This window comes from Schistocerca gregaria, chromosome 2 (assembly GCF_023897955.1).
Source record: "Schistocerca gregaria isolate iqSchGreg1 chromosome 2, iqSchGreg1.2, whole genome shotgun sequence".
NCBI lineage: Eukaryota > Metazoa > Arthropoda > Insecta > Orthoptera > Acrididae > Schistocerca > Schistocerca gregaria.
Genome location: NC_064921.1, coordinates 22,994,025 through 23,014,887, shown reverse-complemented (window position 1 = coordinate 23,014,887; position 20,863 = coordinate 22,994,025). Strand labels below are relative to the sequence as shown.

Below are 20,863 nucleotides of genomic sequence, written 5' to 3'. Positions count from 1 at the left end.
GCAAAATAGCTGATGATGGTCGAAGTAGAGAAGATATAATAAAATGTAGACTTGCAATGGCAAGGAAAGCGTTTCTGAAGAAGAGATATATGTTAACATCGATTAATTTGGTTCAGTGTCATTATCTACATACATAAACCTGTTCGAATTCTATTGCTAGTGGAACATTTCCGTCCAACGTCAGAAAGAGTTAATGAGGAAAACAAAAAATGAACTTTTCTATTGTTATATTGAAAGATGAACTAAAGTATATAATAATTTGCGTTATTTTAATATTTTTTTAATATTAACTTATAGGTAACTTAGGACTTTTATAATATTATTCCATGTTATATATTCGAGAAAGTAATTTTAAACTCTGTAATTGAGGTCAAAATTAATGTAATATTGAAAAGTGTCACTACACACTCTCAGCTAGCAGCACCTCATCCATCAAACTTTCTAAACAGGTAAGGAACCGAACCGAACCATTTGAAACATAGTACTACTGGAGGCTGCCAATGATGTATGCCTAGAGAGAAAGAGAGTGACAGAGAAAGAGAGAATTGAAAGATTACGACAATGCCAATAAGTAAGCAAGATTAGTGCTACACTTTCTGGGTACGTATTGCGATCTGACTAAAGTTATAAGTGGAAAAATAGCACTTAGACAGACCACAGCAACAATGGTATCTTCCACAACGACCACAGCTACGATAGAGACCTTGTGAATGTTCCGACGGCGGTACAGTGGAAGCAGCATTCTATGCACGTCTCACAAATAACATTCTGTACAAATTGAAGGAAAATTTGAGATTAACGTCTCGACGACGACCACGCTATACTGATATGAACTCTAACTTGAACAGACGTATCTTTTCCATAGGAACTACTCCAAAATTTGCCTTACTTGACTTAGCGACATAATGAAAAACCTGAAACAGTTAACTAAGATGGGTGCTAGAATCCTGCTTCTCACGAAAGCGGTCCCAGTGTGCTAACTGCTGACACATCTCGATACGGTCATCAGGAACATAGTGTACTCTGTCAAGACAACCGTCTCGAAGCAGTAAGCGCCTCGTTATCTTGCAGTTCATCTGAGACACGTCGTAGCTGAATCACGGGTTTCACAACGCCCACTGCAGTTGTAGCTCACGAGGGGAGTCACACGTCGGTCACGGAACATATTTGAAGATTTTCAGACATTGCCGTTTGAAAATGCAAATAACGATATTTCGTGTTTCAGTTAGACACTCCGTAATTTATGAATAATTCAAGTAACACATTTTCAGTGGTGTCTATTTCCCAATCACTATTATCAGCTGGCGAGCTGCTGAAAATGTCATGTTTGGCATTTTCCAACTCAAATTTATTATGAAGGCAGCTTGCGCCGATCGTGCAGTTGGGGAACTGCCCTACATGCTTGATTACAAATGAATATTATTGTAGAGAAAACGCACATTGTACTTGGTGCGACGTCGTACATACTTCGTGTTGTTATGAAATACCACGCAGCTCAATTGTAATTCAGCGGTTGCATCGCAATGCTGTTTCTTTGAGAACAGATCGCGAGAATCGCATGAGAGGGCGGAACGTCTGCGAGAAGATTAGATTAGATTAGATTAGATTAATACTTGTTCCATAGATCATGAATACGACACTTCGTAATGATGTGGAACGTGTCAGGTTAATAAAAGATGTCTGTACAAGAAATTACATTACACAAAATATTGCATGACACTAATGATTAAGTTTTTTTTTTACTTAGTTTATATCTAAAAATTCCGCCAATGAGTAGAAGGAGTTGTCATCTAGAAATTCTTTTAATTTATTTTTAAATGTTAGTTGGCTATCTGTCAGGCTTTTGATGCTGTTTGGTAGGTGCCCAAAGACTTTTGTGGCAGCATAATTTACCCCTTTCTGTGCCAAAGTCAGATTTAACCCTGCATAGTGAAGATCATCCTTTCTCCTGGTGTTATAGGTATGCACACTGCTATTACTTTTGAATTGGGTTGGATTATTATCAACAAATTTCATAATGGAATATATATACTGTGAGGTTACTGTGCGGATCCCTAGATCCTTAAATTGATGTCTGCAGGATGACCGTGGGTGGGCTCCAGCAATTATTCTGATTACACGTTTTTGTGCAATGAATAACTTTCTACTCAACGATGAATTACCCCAGAATATGATGCCATACGAAAGCAGTGAATGAAAGTAGGCATAGTAAGCTAATTTATTGAGATTCTTATCACCAAAATTTGCAATAACCCTAATAGCATACGTAGCTGAACTCAGACGTTTCAGCAGACCATCAATGTGTTGCTTCCAGTTTAACCTCTCATCAATGGACACTCCTAAAAATTTTGAAAATTCTACCTTAGCTACAGACTTCTGTTCAAATTCTATATTTATTACTGGAGTTGTGCCATTTACTGTACGGAACTGTATATACTGTGTTTTATCAAAATTTAAAGAGAGTCCGTTTGCTGAGAACCACTCAATAATTTTGTGAAAAACATCATTTACAATTACATCACTTAGTTCTTGGTTTTTGGATGTTTTTACTATACTTGTATCATCAGCAATATTTATAATTCCGCCATTTTGCTATTCGGTTCGGTAGGAATCGTACAAGTGTCATGCGAAGATCGAATTAATGGGTTCAGGAGTGTCATACTACACACTAAGGGCGTCAAACTCGCAGTCCGCGGGCAGTATGGCGGTTCTTACTGGGCCAGTGATTTAGTCAAGTAAGTGATTTAGTAGGTCTACTAAAGGGCAAGTAATCAATAGCCCGTTCACATGTAATTTAGTTGGCACTAAAGCGTTGTCTGTTGTTGTCGAGTATTAGACACATATCGTTACAGCTTGGTAGTTTCTCATGATTTCATGGCTATGACTTTAAGATGTTTTCCCACTGGCTCCAGTAGCAGGTTACAAATAGTTGTTGTATTATAGCTGATCGGTGAACTGATGCCCGGTATTACTTAATGAAGGAATTAACGTTGAAAGTATTCATGTCCCATCAGGTCGTATTGATTTCTACAAGTAACATGACGTGGACCAAAAATAAAATAAATTTATTTGTATCGTTAAAATTTTGCAGAATAAATCCAGGAAAGAAACCTAGCTTAACTCAGCACCAATCTCTTTTTTTATCGAAGTGAAGCATGACAACAACAAGGCACAAAGAACGTAGAATACATTTTCAAAAAATGAGATTTCTAAGAATAGTAGAAGATTGTACAAAGAAAGTAGGGGATAGAAATTAAAATACAAGCAGGGATTTAGGAATATATAACCTAAAAGAAAAAAAATAAGAGGAAAGTAGGAGAACACTCAAGAGGCATGTAGAACACATGGGAGGAGAAAGATCTGCAACAAAGGCTCTGAAATACAAATGCCGTAGACGAAAAAAAAATGGGAAGACCCTAGAACAGATAAAGTACTGTAACAGGCAATTTTCCTAATATTTGAAGTGAAGAAGAAGAAGGAGGAGAAGGATGAGGAGAAGAAGAAGGTGACGAAGAAGAAGAGATAGTAGTAACACATTTCAACTCACCATTCTTATAACAGGGTTTCGCGTAACGCTGTTACTTTCTTTTGTCATTTATACTGTAGCTGCTGTTGGTGCTTGGCTCCTGGGCTGGTAGCAATACAGGATAACGACAAAAGTCATTCCCCTCCTGCACACTGCAGAACCCGAACTTTTACGTCCACCTTGCCAAACCTCATGTGATACAACTGCGTCGACAGACATTCCTCTTGTACGAAGTGATTTACTTGGTTACCGATAAGGGGTTATATTTCGCTTTCGGAAAACAGTTATCAGTGTGCGCTATTATTCAGTATCTGGTAAGTTTATTTTCCAAAAACACATTAATTTTCAGAATGAGATATTAACTCTGCAACGGAATGTGCGCTGAGATGGAACTTCCTAGCAGATTAAAACTTGTGCCGGATCGAGACTCGAAATCGCGACCTTTGCATTGTACGGGGAAGTGCTCTACCGACTGACCTGCCCAATCACGTGTGACAACCTTTCCTCACATCTTCAATTCCACCTGTACATGGTCACCAACCTTCCAAACTCCACGGAAGTTCTCCACCAAAACTTCCATGACTAACATTCCTGGAAGAAACTATATTGCGGAGACTTCTAACTATATAAACGATTTAGGAGACAATCTGAGCAGTCGTCTTATGTTGTTTGCAGATGATGCTGTCGTTTATCGTCTAGTTAACTCATCGTATGATAAAAAGAAATTGCAAAACGATTTAGAAATGATATCTGTTCGGTGCGAAAACTGGCTATAAACTCTAAAAAGTGTGAAGTCACCCACGTGAGTGCTAAAAGGAATTTGTTAATCTTCGGATACACGGTAAATCATTCTAATGTAAAGGTCATAAATTCAACTAGATAGCACAGAATTACAATTACAAACAACTTAATTTGTAAAGCCGACAGAGAAAATGTTGTGGAAGTCGCTCCAAAGACTGATATTTATTGGCAGAACACTTAGAAAACGCAACAGATCTACTAAGGAGACGGTCTACACTTCGCTTGTCCGTCGTCTTTTGGATACTGCTGCGAGGTGTGGGATCTCTTCCAGATAGTATTAACGGAGTACAACGTTCTCTTCCGAATTCGACCTTCATAGGGAGATACGATTGTCATAATAAAAAAGAAAACTCAGAGCTCTCTAGGAAAGATAAAGGTGTTCATTCTTTCCGCGCTATACGAGATTGGAATAATAGAGAATTGTGAAGGTGTTTTCATGAACCCTCTGCCAGGCACTTAAATGTGATTTGCAGAGTATCCATCTAGATGTCGAAGTAGATGTAGATGGCTTTGCCACAGCCTAGGAATGTTTTCAGAATGAAATTTTCACTCTGAAACGGAGTGTGCACTGATAAGAAACTTCCTGGTAGAAGGTAGGAGATGAGGTACAAGCGTAAGAGAAACTGCGAGGACACGTCGCGAGTCGTTCTAGGGTAGATGGTTTGGTACACCACTTGTCCACGAAGGGAAAAGATTCGAGCTCGAATTGCTTCTGGGCGAATGTCGCTTTTACATGCCAGGAGGGTTCAAATTTTATATTAAATTTATTAAAATATATAGTGTTTTAACAGTTTAACGATCTTTATTTTCTGTGCTTTTAATTAGGATGTCTCTATCGGAACAGTGTTTTCCAACTAAAATTACGTTTCTCGAAACTGAATTTGAAATCTTTTTTCCTCTTTTTTCATGCACCCTGCCGAAGCTTGAATTTTGTTCATTTGGTTCACTTCAGCTTTTGACTTTGACACCGTTTGTCTACACCGAACAAGTCGCACGCGACTAACTACTGAGAGAGGAGACGTATTGTTCTCTCGGAGGTGCAGGATCCGACAGCCTCATAACGTGCCCTGAGTCAGGAGACAGCCCCTTCAGGAGCATGGCAGGTGCCCACGTGGGCAGCCTAATGAAGTCAGGAGCACCGAAGTGGGTTAGCACGGTGCACAGTACTGTGGCTTACCTTGGTGCGGATGTAGCAAAAACCCAGATTGTGGGAGAGCATTTTCGCAACGTTAGCCAAGCGACACCAGCGTACACAGAACTGATACCACGTCGTCTTGTCATATGTTTGCTGATACTCCATAAAGCGTCACAGAATTCGATTGCATATGGGGAGTCTCCAAGGAGAACAGAAGTTGCCAGACTGCTTTCGTCGTGGTTACAAGAGGCCTGGAATCTGGTGGCAAATGGATTACACAGCATCTCTTGTTGTCGTAGCCGGTAACTTTGACAGCAGACGTCACATTTATTACTCATAAAGGGCGTAGCTTGTGCCTATCTTCGAGGCTTTTGTAAAGTTATTTTAACATAAAATAACACAAGACCCAATCCTATCCCTGCCGTTTCGTCATAGTTCCCTAACGCGATTATTCGTTATTTGCTATGGACAGTGCCTTCTCCAGCTCTTTCTCCATTTGAAAAACTCTGATGGTGGGTTGTCGAGAAACTGCCACACCACCACTTGCTAACTGCAGCTACTGATGGAGTATGGCACAAGGCCGATGCTGCGTGGTATGGCATATCGTTATCTGTCAAGCAAACTTACTCTGAATCGATGCACAACACAACTAGAGGCACTGCTGCCGCCAGAGGAGGTAGTCACGTGATGCGAATTTCACACCCTCTATACTCCAAATCATTTACAAATAAAGGGCGGTAAGATAGGTAATCATTATTTTGAGAGGTGTAAGGAAGGTCCAGAACAAGAATAATACGTCTAGTTAAAACAGGCTCTAAAATGCATACCTTAAGAGCAGAGAGAAAATGCTCATCTCGCTACTGTGAAACTCATCTCTTCTGTTGCAAGCTCTTGGCTATCACGCGCAACCGTCAGAATGAAGTAAGGAACTCCGTAAACCGGTGGCAGAGATTCTAATGTACTTAGCTTCCTACTACATACGGCCTGCTCTTGTGAGCCATCGGTATAGGAGCTGTCCAATGAAACGAATCGAAATGATCGTGCGCCATTGGCGGCCAAGAGTCCCCACGTGGGGTAGTTCGGACGCCGAGTTGCAGGTCTTCTCTGTTGGCGTCACACTGGAAGACTAACGCCACATTGGGTGGCTTCTGTGTCGATGATGAGGACAACACATCACCCAGTCCCCGAGCGGAGAAAAAGCTCCAACTCGATTGGTAATCAAACGCGGGCCCACAGCATGGCGGTCATACGCGCTGGCCAATCAGATAAGCGGACGGACTCCAGTTATTTTAAGGCATGCTTCTATCGAACGACTTACGGAATCAAGCTCTCTAGTTTGGTCATGGATGTGCTGGAACGGATTGATGATGCGTTCCAGTGACATGTGGTCAATCAACCTCTAACGTGCATTGTAATTTTTGTATTGTATTTCATCATGACAGGGAGGAAGATCACCCTGAGGAACTGTATTGACAGATTTTTATCTTCATTTTATTTCGTTGTATATTCAGCAACCCACATACTTTCAACCATCATTCCTACAAATGAAAAGTTACTAGACTGTAAGAACGTGGGTGTTATTGCAAACACATGCACATTCGTAAACTTAGGAGGACTTTCTTTGTTTCCTGTGAAAGGACACACACACACACACTTATATATATATATATATATATATATATATATATATATATATATATATATATATATATATATATATAATGGGGCGCCAGATTGGTGGGGCGTCTGTCTGCCCAGCCCTTCGTAACGCACGGCCTCACTATGGGTTCTCTCAGACCCATGCGGAAGACAAGAGCTACTTCAAATTTTAGACATTGAACCTACGGCAAATTTTAAGACAAAAAAACAGACGTCGTTTCTCCTATCTTCGGAGGTCAGGAGTCGCTTGATACCACTCAAAAACTCTTCTTGTACATTAGTCGGTCTGCCCCTCCTAGCTTCTTTCTGCCCCTGTCCAGGGATGGGAGGCAGGCTGAATTATGTGCAGACATTTTCTGTTGCTGTGTTGGGACCTGGAGAGTATGACTTGCTGCTTTTGTCAGCACTTGCAAAGGGGATGTGAGGAAGTTCAGACAATTTTCTATGATTTTTGAAGGCATTTTGCAGAAGCAATACAGGGTCCCGGCGAGTGATATCTTTGGTTTCGTTTAACTGAATGCAGATGGGGCTGACTTCGTTCTTTATTCACTCATGATTCACCCCACACACCATGACCCAGATAAAGTTTCTTGCCTGTTTTTGCTGAGAGCCACAAGCCAGATTTGGAGACTCTAACTTTACTAGAAAATGGAAAATTTGGTTTTCGGTTATTCTTTGAATGTTTCAATCTTTGTGTTTGAGCACATGAGCGACCATGTTTCGTTCCCTACTTAACCTATTTCTCGATGAATAACGAGGATTAATGTAATGACAAAAATTCCCCTTTAAGAACCACAGTGTTAGGAGTTTATATGTGGTAAATGTTCACAGAAGCTGACGAGCATTCTCTATTTTGTGAATAAATGTCACTTTTGAACCAACAGTTCTCTAAATCTTTCCTCAATGTACATACCAGCACGCCATTGCACTTCTATCGGTGACTAACCTCGTTGATCCTGTGACAAAAAGAAACAAGGAAACATATAGTAAAGTTTATTCCATGATCGGTCCCTTTGAAGTCCAGTGTACCCGTTCCGCCAGTTTCTCTGTGACAGAACACAGGGCACATTCATTAAACCTTTATGGGACTTCAGGCGGCGTCGCATTCTGTTACTTACAGTATGATAGGCACTCTTTTCTTCAACAGGAATCTCGCGCTTACGATGAAGTCCATGTCATATGGCAAATTTACGTCCCACTGAAGATCCAGTTACCATTATTTAGACGTTTTCAACATTTCATAAACAGCGGGAGGCTTTTAATACATCACCAATGGTGCTTGACAAACCAAAGATTTCAAGTGACCCCACGACCAGAAGTCCAATGGATTAGGATCGGGAGAACGAGCTAGGCAACTTTCTGTACCTTGCCGACCAAACCACTGCACATCAAATGACTTTGTGACGCGTTCTCGGACATTTAGGGGAAAATGGACTGTTGTTCCATCATACATGAAGCACACCTGTAGGAGGTGTTTGACTCATAACTCCTCTAGGAAGACAAGCAAGTCGTTTCATTGGAGCTGGCGATTCTTTGCACCAGTAAACATGTTTTGTAGCATGTAAGGTCCCATTAATCTGTGACCACTAATTCCGACCCATATATTAATTGAAAATCGAAGATGAGTCCTTACTCCTTCACCTGATTGTGAATTTGATCGTTCCACACATGTTGGTCATCAATAAAGACAAATCCCTCTCATGGGAAACCAGCGTCGATTGTAAACAGTATCTTTGTTGTGAAAGTGGGTCTTCACCAAATCTTTGTAACAACCATTAGCAGAAATGCATTCCAGTTGGTTAATATTGTGGCCGTTGGGGTGAAAACTCTGTACAACTGTTCGTGCAGCATCGCCCAGATAACAGAGGATGCCTAACCCCGATTTTACTCTTGAATTCTACGTGAACGACAGCTCACAGCTGCCCATATATGCATTGGAGAGCCTAGGTTTACTGGGTATTTTTCTGTTGTTTTGGTCCATAATACCACTTCTAAAAATATAGAATAATTTCTATAATGCCTGTATGAAAATGTGTTGTTCCTATTTCACCGTACACACACTAAGTAAAATTTGGTGATCACATACCATTCCTGGTGTTTCAATGGCCAGTAATTTATGTATCTTGAGTGATAGATATCGAGCATAAGATTTTAAAACCTGAAAATAGTTTTATTGTTTTGATGTGAAGAAAGCTCAATTGCGGATCGTGACAATTTCTATATTTTATATTTCCCCTCTATGTTCATTCGGAACGATAGGGAAAAACAGAAAGCCTAAGCCGAATTTGAGTTGATGATACAAAATAATGTGATTTGGGTATGCTGCACAAAATAATGAGATTTAGGCATGCTGCCCTGTGTAAATCTGTGTATAGTATGATAAATAAAGACAAAATGCCAGCTGTTGTGGCCGCGCGGTTTTAGGCGCGTCAGTCCGGAACCGTGCTGCTGCCATGGTCACAGGTTTGAATCCTGCTTCGGGAATGGATGTGTGTGATGTACTTACGTTATTTAGGTTTAAGTAGTTCTAAGTCTGGGGGACTGATGACCTCAGATGTTAAGATCCATAGTGCTCAGGGCCATTGGGACCATTTGAAAGCCGAAATGAAGTACTTCGCAAGATATGAAAACAAACGGTTCATCGCGCATTTAAGAAGCGACTTCACGTACATGGACCCACAAACATTGACTGATACATTGGTGAAATGTTTCAAATTTAGCAAAAACCCGGATTGGGGGCGAGCTATTTCCCAACGTCATAATGACAGGACCAGGAAGACTCCGAATTGTGTCCAATTCGAGATCTGTGTACGAAGCAATATCGTCAGCGCAATGCCATGGGAAAGCGTACTTGACGCACGTCTTCAACATTAGAGCTAATACGTGTTCTGGTCTCATACTCAGGACCGGTTTGCTAACTGTTAGCACCCGTTTGGAAAAAGATTCTCGACTTTCGTCGTCGCTCGCAGTGAAATCGACGATAGTGTGTGTTCAACTTCCTCCCTCCTAATTACCAATCTACTTGTTACTACCCTGACGTAACACGTACCTGTGACGGCGTTGTGCAGGTAGAGCCCCTCGACGAACATCCACATGAACATGGACGTGCGGGCGTACTCCAGAAGCACGTACGACGCCTCGCACAGCACTGGCTGCAACAACAATACACAATGAAGTATTAGTAACAAAATTCTAACAAGGAAATGAGCGAGGTGAAAGATGAAGGGTGATGAGGCAAAAGAAATAATTCGAAATCCTAGTTTTATGAGTATAGGCTGTAGTACAAACGGGAGCTATCTGCTACAGTTAGGTAACTAGCCGATTGATTATCACCGACCCATCTACAGGACAATACAGCTCGGAGCTGCATTACCCGATAAACACTATCGCGCTCCACCACCGCCTCCCTATTGCCCATTGATCCGAATACGCTATACTCTGCGCAGTTTGCGGTGTTGCCACTACTTGGTGCATTTCAGTTTCTTCTATATGGCGCTGAAACACGGACTATGAGGAAGGAAGACGGAGAAAGGCTGGAGGCTTTTGAGATCTGGACATGGCGGAGGATGGAAAGAATAAATTGCGTGGACAGAGTAAAAAATGAAGAGGTATTGAAAAGAGTGGGAGAGAAAAGGCATTTACTAGACGTAATAAAGACAAGAAGAAGAAATTGCATTGGGCATACGTTAAGAAAGAATGACGGACTGACAAAAACAGTTTGCAAAGGTTATGTAGAAGGAAAAAGGAAACGAGGAAGGAAGATATTCCAGATAATGGATGACATGATGGATGGTACAACATACAGCAGCCTTAAGAAGGAAGCAATGGATCGCAGAAAAAGGAGAGGCAAAGGACCTGCTAATATAGCAGATAACTGATGATGATGTTAAGTTTGGGCAAACAATAGAGGTCATCGGCGAGTGTGCTAAAATCTCTTATGAGACACGGTCGTTAGACATTACCAACCAACAAAATTTCTGCAAGACTGAAAATATCAGATGATTCAGAACGAAAGAAGAGATTTGATTTGTTTGTTAAAGTGTAAAATGCAGAAAAACATCCGAACATCACTGGGCAGACGAAGGTTCAAAGTTTTGACAAAGCTATGCTGCTGTTTCTTTGTAGCAATATGGCGACTACATCACAAGCGAAATCATTTTGTGTCTTGGAATTTGGTCGAGGTAAATCCTATTTTACAGGTGGAAAATGCTTTCCGCTGTCGACTCAGCAAGAAGCCACCTATGCACAAACACATTCATGAGCATCCAATATTCTTGGAAGTTGGTTGTATATGCAATGGGAAGAACACCGGACGGCCACGTATGTCTGATGAAAATGTCGAGCGTATCAGAGGTGCGTTCACACGGAGTCGACGGAAGTTCACACGGAGTCCCTGGAAGTCCACGAGACGGGGCAAGCGAGGTACATCTGTTTCTTGAGACAAAGGTGTGTTGTGTTCTGAAAAGACGCCTGCTTATGAAGCCTAACAAGTTGCAGTTACTGCAGTAGTTGCACCAAGGCACCCATAACACGAGGTGCGAGTTTAGTGCTTCAATCCTCCAGGGTACGGCAGAGGACAATTTTTTCCGTAGGCTCAGTTTTTCTGACGAATCGATGTTTCGTCTATTGGGTAAAGCAAAATGTTGTAATGTAAACATTTGGGAGTCATAACTTCCTGATGTCGTTGTCGAATATGAAAGAGATTCACTGAAGCTGATTGTGTTTCGTGCCGTTTCTGTTAACAGTGTTCACAGACCTTTCTTTTTTGCCGACGAAACAGTGACAGGGAGTGACGCACACACACACACACACACACACACACACACACACACATATATATATATATATATATATAGAGAGAGAGAGGGAGTGTGTGTGTGTGTGTGTGTGTGAGAGAGAGAGAGAGAGAGAGAGAGAGAGAGAACAAAATTTTGAGAATCTCATAGACAATTACTATAGAGTTCACGTACCAACTTCAAATTGCTTCTGCCTTCTCGTCAAAGTAAGGATAGCACACGTTAAAATACACAGCGCTGGCAGCACAGACCACGAGAACGGGCGGGGGTGTGTAAAGCAGGTTCTCCCGTTGAAATATGAGGGCATGCCTCAGCGGTCAGTGCCCAGTCTATGTAGGGTCGGGATGAGTTCATCTCGTAGAAGTGACCGCTGTGACGTACGGCTTGGTTGAATTGGTGGATTCACTGACTGCCCGTCATTACTCCCCCATCCTTCCATCCTACCCCTCCTGACAGCCAGTCAGTTCCCTCCCACAGCTGTATATAAAGCTACACTACTGGCCATTGAAACTGCTACACCAAGAAGAAATGCAGATAATAAACTGTATTCATTGGACAGATATATTTCACTGAAATGGATATGTAATTACATTTTCACGCACTTTTGGTGCATAGATCCTGAGAAATCAGAACCCACAACAACCACCTCTGGCCGTAATATCGGTCTTGATACGCCTAGGCATTAAGTCGAACAGAACTTGGGTGGCGTGTACAGGTACATATACCCATGAGGCTTCTACACGATACCACAGTTCATCAAGAGTAGTGACCGGTGTATTGTGACGAGCCAGTTGCCATCCGTGACCAGACGTTTTTAATCGGTGAGAGACCTGGAAAATGTGCTGGGCAGGGCAGCAGCTGAACATTTTCTGTGTCCAGAAAGGCCCGTACAGGACCTGCAACATGCGGTTGTGCATTATCCTGCTGAAATATAGGGTTTCGCAGGGATCGAATGAAGGGTAGAGCCACGGGTCGTAACACATCTGAAATGTAACGCGAACTGCTCAAAATGCCGTCAATGCTAACAAGAGGTGACCGAAACGTGTAATCAATGGCACCCCACACCATCACGCCGGGAGATACGCCAGTATGGCGATGACGAATACACTCTTCCAATGTGCGTTCCCCGCGATGACACCAAACACGGATGCGACCACCATGATGCTGTAAACAGAACCTGGATTCATTCGAATAAAATGACGTTTTGCTATTCGTGCACCCAGGTTCTTCGTTGAGTACACTATCGGAGGCGCTCCTGTCTGTGATGCAGCGTCAAGGGTAACCACAGCCATGGTCTCCGAGCTGCTAGTCCATGCTGCTGCAGACCTCGTCGAACTGATCGTGCAGATGGTTGTTGTCTTCTAAACGTCCCCATCTGTTGACTCAGGGATCGAGACGTGGCTGCACGTTCCGATACAGTCATGCGGATAAGATGCCTGTCATCTCGACTACTAGTGATACGAGGCCGTTGGGATCCAGCACGGTGTTCCGTCTTACCCTCCTGAACCCACCGATTCCATATTCTGCTAACAGTCCTAGGATCTCGACCAACGCGAGCAACAATATCGCGATACGATAAACCGCAATCGCGATAGGCTACAATACGACCTTTATCAAAGTCGGAAACGTGATGGTACGCATTTTTCTTCCTTATACGAGGCATCACAAGAACGTACTGCTTGCGTATGAGAAATCGGTTGGAAACTTTCCTCATGTCAGCACGTTTAGGTGTCACCACCGGCGCCAACCTTGTGTGAGTGCTCTGAAAAGGTAATCATTTCCATATCGAAGCATCTTCTTCCTGTCGGTTAAAATTCGTGTCTGTAGACGTCATCTTCATGGTGTAGCAATTTTAATGGCCAGTAGTGTATCTGACCAACGTCGAGATGACAGCCCGCTAGAAAATGGCAAATTGCGTATCTTCAACGCCATTCATTTCCCCGCGGCTGCTTGGTCCTCTTACTCGTTTTCCCCGATTCGGGCGTTCCCTGGTACCCGACAGAAAGAAGCGTGTTTTCCTTCCTGTTGTAAGATCTTCTGCACTGGTTACACCTGGAGTGACAATAGGGTGCCTAGGGCTCTGAACTACTAGACAAACGTTGTAGGATATTAACAGGCATTAAATCACATTGTGGCCTTGAGCTGGACCATTCAACATAAAAGAGACTCAAACCATTATGAAGACACGACTAGCTTGCATGGTGCCTTGTTGCCAGCTCGGGGTCAAGGCCTCGCTGGCTGCGCTCCGCACATAAACCCTACCACCAGTTATTACCTGCTGAAATAAGGACGCGTCTGACCAGGCCCCAGGTTTACGGTCGGCAAGGGTGCAACCGAAATTGCCACAAGTCCAGGAGAGGCGCTCCAGGCTGTCTCGTGCTGTAAGCAAAGGCACTATCATCCGTCGTCTGCTGTCATAGCCCATTAACGCCAGATTTTGATATACTGTCCTAGCGGATAGTTTAGTGGCATATCAGCAACACCAGCCCTCTTGAAATGGCCACCAAGAAATCCTGGCCTCATCACACCTTACAACTCGTTGCGGGGAGTCACGAAGGCCCATGAATCTACATGTCGCTATACTACAAACAAAAAGCTGGGCAGTGCAGTTGAAGATGCATTTCGCACTATAACACGGTACATGTTTAAAAATATCTCAAAAAGGACATGGAGGCATACAGAAATGTAATAATCGCATGACCGACAACATACCGATATATTGGACACTTAATATGTAAGTAAGTGATTGCGCTGAGACGAATCAATTCAACTAGAATTAGATATTAGAGGTACAGGGCCTCCTCGGCCACTCTGTAATTTGGTCGGCATTTGTTATTTTACTTGGTACAAAGTATAAACAATAATTTATTTTCATTTCCTTTTCATTTCCTATATTACTGATTGTCATAACTTTTCTGTTCAGTTCATCTATCGCCATTATTTTAGTCTTGTGTGCGTATATTTTCAGTTTATGGTTACCAAGCAGTCACACTAAAATGTTTAACAAATAGTGCATGTCCTTTTGGGAATGAACGAAGACTGCTATATGGTCGTCAAACCGGATGCAGTTTGTTACTTTACCACTATTTTCCATTTTTGCTGCTGCTTTTGATTGTTTGTATCGTAATTCCTATAAATGTATAAGGAGAGAGAGTGCAGCCTTGTCGGGAATTTCTTCTTATCCCAGCCTCTTCCCTTAGTGCCATTAACACGTACATTTCTCTGATCCGCTTTTTGTTTAGGTTGGGAATCGACCTGTTATCTCTCCATTTCATTTCAGTGTTATTCAGCTTTCAAAAGAGTATCGTCCAGTCTATTCTTTCGAAACACTTCTCTAGAATGATCAACGTTGCATACAGCTTCCTGTTCCTTCGAGTTCTGTTTCATAAAGTCGTTGGTAGTTAGATTTTGGTACCCTCCTTCCTTTCGTTTTCCTGATTACAAATTGATCTTATCTTAAATGTTGCTTAACTTTAAATTTCAGTGTATAGTTAACAACAGTGAGTACACCGGCTAAAATGGATTAATAATGCCTAGGTTATGTAATTTGAACTATCACTGTCATTACCTTTCTTACGTATCGGACATCGACACTGTCAGTACACAAAGTTAAGAGACTGGATTCATAAAAAAAATAATGAATCGATAAGACGATGGTTTTTGGTCTACAAGAATTCTACGTAGTCTCCTCTCATTGGAGTGAAAAGCTCAGAACATTCATACAAATATGTGCAACTGTAAAAAAAATCGTTCTTTGGAATGTTGTTTAGCTATGGTGTCACACTGGCATGAGTGTAGGTTGTGGCAGCAAAGCGTTGAGCCTTCACATCAATTTCTCCACTTCGTTGTTCTATGGTACGTTAGTAATGAGAACACTGACTAATCACCGTGCTATTTTTTTTTTCCAACAAGTCATTCTCAATATTTAGCATTTCAATGAAGTGGTGCTAGGGCTCCACATGTCGTTGATTTTGTTGAGCGGCCAAGATGTGGGGAACCAATTTTGCACAATTTTTTCTCTTTGTGAAACCATTCCTGAGACTCTCTTGAACATTTGATTTAGACATGTCTCTCCACAGTTATTTGTGATTCAACAACGTTTACACACCACTATTGCATGCCCATTACTTGACAAGTCAAAACTGAGTCGTTCAATGCACGTTTGTTGCTCAGTCGACAGTTGAAGCTGTCGACGCAGTAACTGGGTTTATACGTCGGAAATAAAATCTGTCGCTAATCTTTCTAGACGGAAGGTTTGTATATGCGTATATACTGCGCAAGCAATGTGATGGTGTGTGACAGAGGGTATTTCGTGTACCAATTCCCTCCTTTCCCGTTCCAATCGTGAATGGTGCACAGATGCGGTGTAGAAGTACAGAGTAAGAGGTGCAGAGCCAGCGGGAGCTGACCGTGTTGTCGATGCCTTGGCGGTGGGCGGCCCGCGGCGCGGCCGGCGCCGGCTGCGTGGACTCCGCCGCCCCCACCGCCGTCTTGTTGCGGTCCCCGGCCGCCGCGGCGCCGCCCCCGCCGCCCCCACCGCCTACGGGCGTCACGGGCACGGGCTCGGCCACAGCTCCGCCACGCACCACCGCCTGGTCGGCGTACAGCGTCAGCCGGATCACCACCTGCACCACCATCGCCACGAACAGGTTCCGGTGGATGCGCGTCCGGTTGTTGCGCAGGCTCCTGCAGACAGAAAGAACCAGCCAGCGCCTCTTCCCGTAAGCCACCCCGACACGCACCGCGCGGCCCCTTATGACTGTTCCTGTCTCACTCCTGTATCTTTCTGTTCAGTAACTCATTACTCATGATTTATCCCAATAGCATAAGGAGTTGAACCACCGAGAGTCTACAACCGTTGTATTTCTCTGATGGTTGAAGATTTGTCATCGAATTTTTGGGAAAGGCCAGCAAGCTGAGGTACACGCAGTGATATTGTGTAGATAATAATGCCACATGTTCAACAAACTGAGATTTTAAAGAAAGTAGATTTTTTAATATAACGATATACTTTGTAGCGACATTTAAATGCTCTTTAAAGTATGAGTACATTGATATAATGATGATTAGTCGTTAGTTCTTTGCATATAACATGCTTCTTTAAAGGCTTTTTGTAATCATGTTAAAAGAATCTTCCGTCGGTTCTTGGTAGAACAATATTATAATAAATGAAAAGCACCAGTTTGCTTATTTCTACAATAAATACTCAGTAAATGTCTGAAGATGGCCTTGTAAGCCGAAACGGTTAACTTTTTGTAATGCTACACCTATATATTGTGTATGTGTTGAGTGGAATACGTTTGCGTTGTATGATGATGATGATGATGACGATGAGAGAAGGAAGAGGGTTAAACCCAGTGCCGAAGCATAGCCTACTACTCGTGAATAGCACCAAGGGGGCAGCGAAGCTTAACACCCCCATCTGACGGTCGGATCACTACCACATGCCTTCATTTGTGAGACACAGTGGGGAGATCTGGTATTTAAATCAATGCATTGGCGCGAGGTGAGGTGATCAGGAACTTTCCGCCAACACCTCTCCTCCCCTTGCCCGCCAAATACAGGAAGTTAATATATTTTCCTCCACTAGCATTCGAACTGGCTCACTCCCGGAGTGGAGCGCCACCGCACAAGCGTACGTTACCGAGTATTTTTGGTAGAGGTGTGGCTGGGGAGGGGGGTGGGGGGAAGGGGCTTAGAGCAAGGCAGGAGAGGGAGCAGGGGTCGCTACCCGAGGCCTGCCACTGTGTCGCCCTGCTCGTGGGTCTGGAACAGAAGTTGAAAGGGCAAGATACCGAGGGTTCTTCTTCTTTTTGTTTTATTTATTTACTTATTTTTGTTTTAATTACAAAGTAAATACCACAATAACTAGGTAAAAAACCTCAGCATGAAGATCGTCCAGATCGTCTTTTCATATGAAGAACAAAAAATAGTTCAAATGGCTCTGAGCACTATAGGACTTAACTTCTGAGGTCGTCAGTCCCCTAGAACTTAAAACTACTTAAACCTAGCTAACCTAAGGACATCACACACATCCATGCCCGAGGCAGAATTCGAGCCTGCGACGTAGCGGTCGCGCGGTTCCTGACTGTAGCGACTAGAACCGCTCGGTCACCCCGGCCGGCCGTATGAAGAGCAGTACTGCCCCATGTGTACGCTGGATGAAATCCATCTTGAACCCAGAACCATCCTCATCTACTTTCTATCGCACCTGGAGCACCCCAGCCAGTCGGAGTGTCATAGAATACTTGAAAAAACAGGACCGGCATTTCGCCCGGGGTTGTATGCCTGCGTGTTTGTCCGGCAGGAACAGTCAAAATTCTAACCGGTCTTTGCCGCCGTCGCGAAAAAAATAGTACAACGCCACTCCTTTAATGCAATTGACCTCATGTGTCCCGACGGTTGAGAAGTAGACCGCACCGGGGTGGGATAGAGCTTCAGAATCAACAGACGTGGTTGGCCATTGTAAGAGTAGGGCTAACATTCGTTGTGTGAGCAGCCAACATGCAGCGACCATAGCATATGTCAACCGATGTGCGTCACAATTACATAGTGCGCAAGATGGAAAAAAGAGCGCGTCGTCCAGAAGAATGGAGTGCAATCGTTCTCGATTAGCGAATTTGTGGTTCACTATCAAGGACCACGAATCCAACACTCACTTGGAAAGAAAGATGGCTCGCGTCATTCGACGACGTAGGTGTGTTGTTGTCTTTGTAATTAGCGGTGACAGTCCCTCGTAGTGGGCGATCGCGTCGAATGCAGGTCATCCAGCAAATACATGTAGTCCACAAGAAACGTTCTAATGTTATTCAATAGAAATGAAATATGAGCGACAGGGATTGGGGGTGCAGTGACTGTCGAGCACGGTGCCCGTGCTCTGTTTCTGAATTTGGTCAGACCTATGCTGCCTTCATGTGAGGGCAATGTCGAAACATCTAATGAATTTTAAAACCACCTTCAGGACACATACAATGTCCAAATGCAGATTGTACCATGGTAGCAACGTAATGGGCATTGATGTCCTCCGGCAAAATTGTTTAATTTTTGAGGTAAGTAGACATTAGATTACCGTACCCGCTGAAAGATGTCCATCGAGCGTTAGTGGGGGGAATCGCACCAGTGCACACATTTGTTGTAACAGCTCACAATAAATGACCGCTGAAATACGTTGAAGATGACAGTGGAAGAGTACCACGTAACACCTGAGTACAGGTACTGTAGCGAAGGGCACTGCCGTTCCCAGAGCCAGCCTCCTGCACACATCCGTATACTTCGGCTTCCGCAGATCCATGATACTAGCCCGCAGAGTACCGCACTGTTGAAGCCACCGTTGCACCACGTGTGTCTCATCCTCTTACCTGGACAGGAATGCGACATCGTCGGCGTGTACAGGTCATCGGAACCTCGCAGTCCGTAAACAAATTCCCTCCAAGCGCCGTCGAAAACAGTGCAGGGCTGGCTAGAGGGCTGCTGCAAATAGAACGGTGGAAAGCTCCGTATAAAAGGGTTGTGATCGAGAAACATTCACCATTACCCCGAATGTGCTCCGTAAATCAAGCGCAGGACTGCATCGGCAAACTTGCTTGGGAGGCCTATGTTTTCAATGACCACAAGCAGAAAACTATGATCGAAGCGGTCGAAATCCATTGCAACAACGGTGCCCCGGAGGTAGCAGACCAGTCCTACGTCACTTCTTCAGTCCTCGGAATAATATTTGCGATATTATCGGGTAAAGGGTAGGACCTGTTTGTGTCACAGTCTGCCTTCCCTCCGCCGTTTTGGCTGCCGTAATGAGCGTGCAATTCGCTGTCGTCTTTCTTGTATATGTGATGCAACGGTGCTCGTTTGCCATGAAGACCTTCTTCCATTCTCGCATGGACTTTGGCGCCTGCCAATTGTACCGCAGAGAGTTGGAGCAAATGGACTTCGATATGGTGGACGTCTCGTTGACGGTCTGGTATTGTAGTTGCATTACCAAAAATGGCTCTGAGCACTATGGGACTCAACTGCTGTGGTCATCAGTCCCCTAGAACTTAGAACTAGTTAAACCTAACTAACCTAAGGACAACACACACATCCATGCCCGAGGCAGGATTCGAACCTGCGACCGTAGCAGTCGCACGGTTCCGGACTGCGCGCCTAGAACCGCGTGACCACCGCGGCCAGCGAAACAAATGTTGGGCGATGCTGTACATATATTACGAAAGTGGCGGCTGAGCACACGATCATCACCAAACGACGCGCGCAAGAGATCTTCCACGCGTCTAGCAATATGGGGTGGTTCTAATAAAACCCCATGTCATTCCAAGCATGTGTGTCAGTTTTTACCTCTATATCTTACATTATTCCGTGGTTTATTACATTTTCAAATTTATTCTGACTTTTTGATCACCCGGTAGTTGTGTAGTGACGGGATGGAGATGCTGCTGGATCACATTGCTGCAGCACGTAATGGGGGACAAAACCTAGCCGTCACCTGAGGTGAGGGCCGGCCGTGGTCGACACCCGCGTCATTCCTCAATGCCCCCACATATGTGAGAGGGAGTGAGGTCACCTGCTGCGTCAGTATCTATTCTGAATCACATACCTGCACTAGATGTCAATGAGGGCAGTGTGAGCGAACATGTCCTTGTTCGTAGCCGGAGCAGTACCTCGGTAGTCCGTCGTAACTGAAAACTGGGCGATATCCACCGATGGACAAATATAGAAATATGTGTTTTCGGAACTCAATACGATCTTGATGCACTCTGTTTAGTATGTGATATGTCTCAAACGCTTTCCATTTTTCCTCCACATGGCTAAGAAGTGTGTCATACGGCCGTAAAGCGTCTATGACCGCGGTAGTGGGGATTTCAAAGGGGGAGTCCAATGAAGTGCACAGTCAGAACACCCACACCAGCATGATCAACCGTCACCACACTCACATTCCTCTCAGAATGCCAAAAG

The 20,863-nt window shown here is 43.7% G+C and overlaps 1 protein-coding gene across 1 annotated transcript in view; it reads right to left on the bottom strand.

Moving 5' to 3' along the window:
- LOC126334547 (PDF receptor-like) overlaps positions 1–20,863 on the bottom strand; it is a 466,998-nt gene that overhangs the window by 82,214 nt on the left and 363,921 nt on the right. The window contains exons 6-7 of the mRNA XM_049996914.1: positions 16,327–16,603; positions 10,171–10,273 (exon numbers count right to left, since the gene is read on the bottom strand). Coding sequence (XP_049852871.1) covers positions 10,171–10,273; positions 16,327–16,603 — 380 coding nt within the window. The remainder of the gene's footprint in view (positions 1–10,170; positions 10,274–16,326; positions 16,604–20,863) is intronic.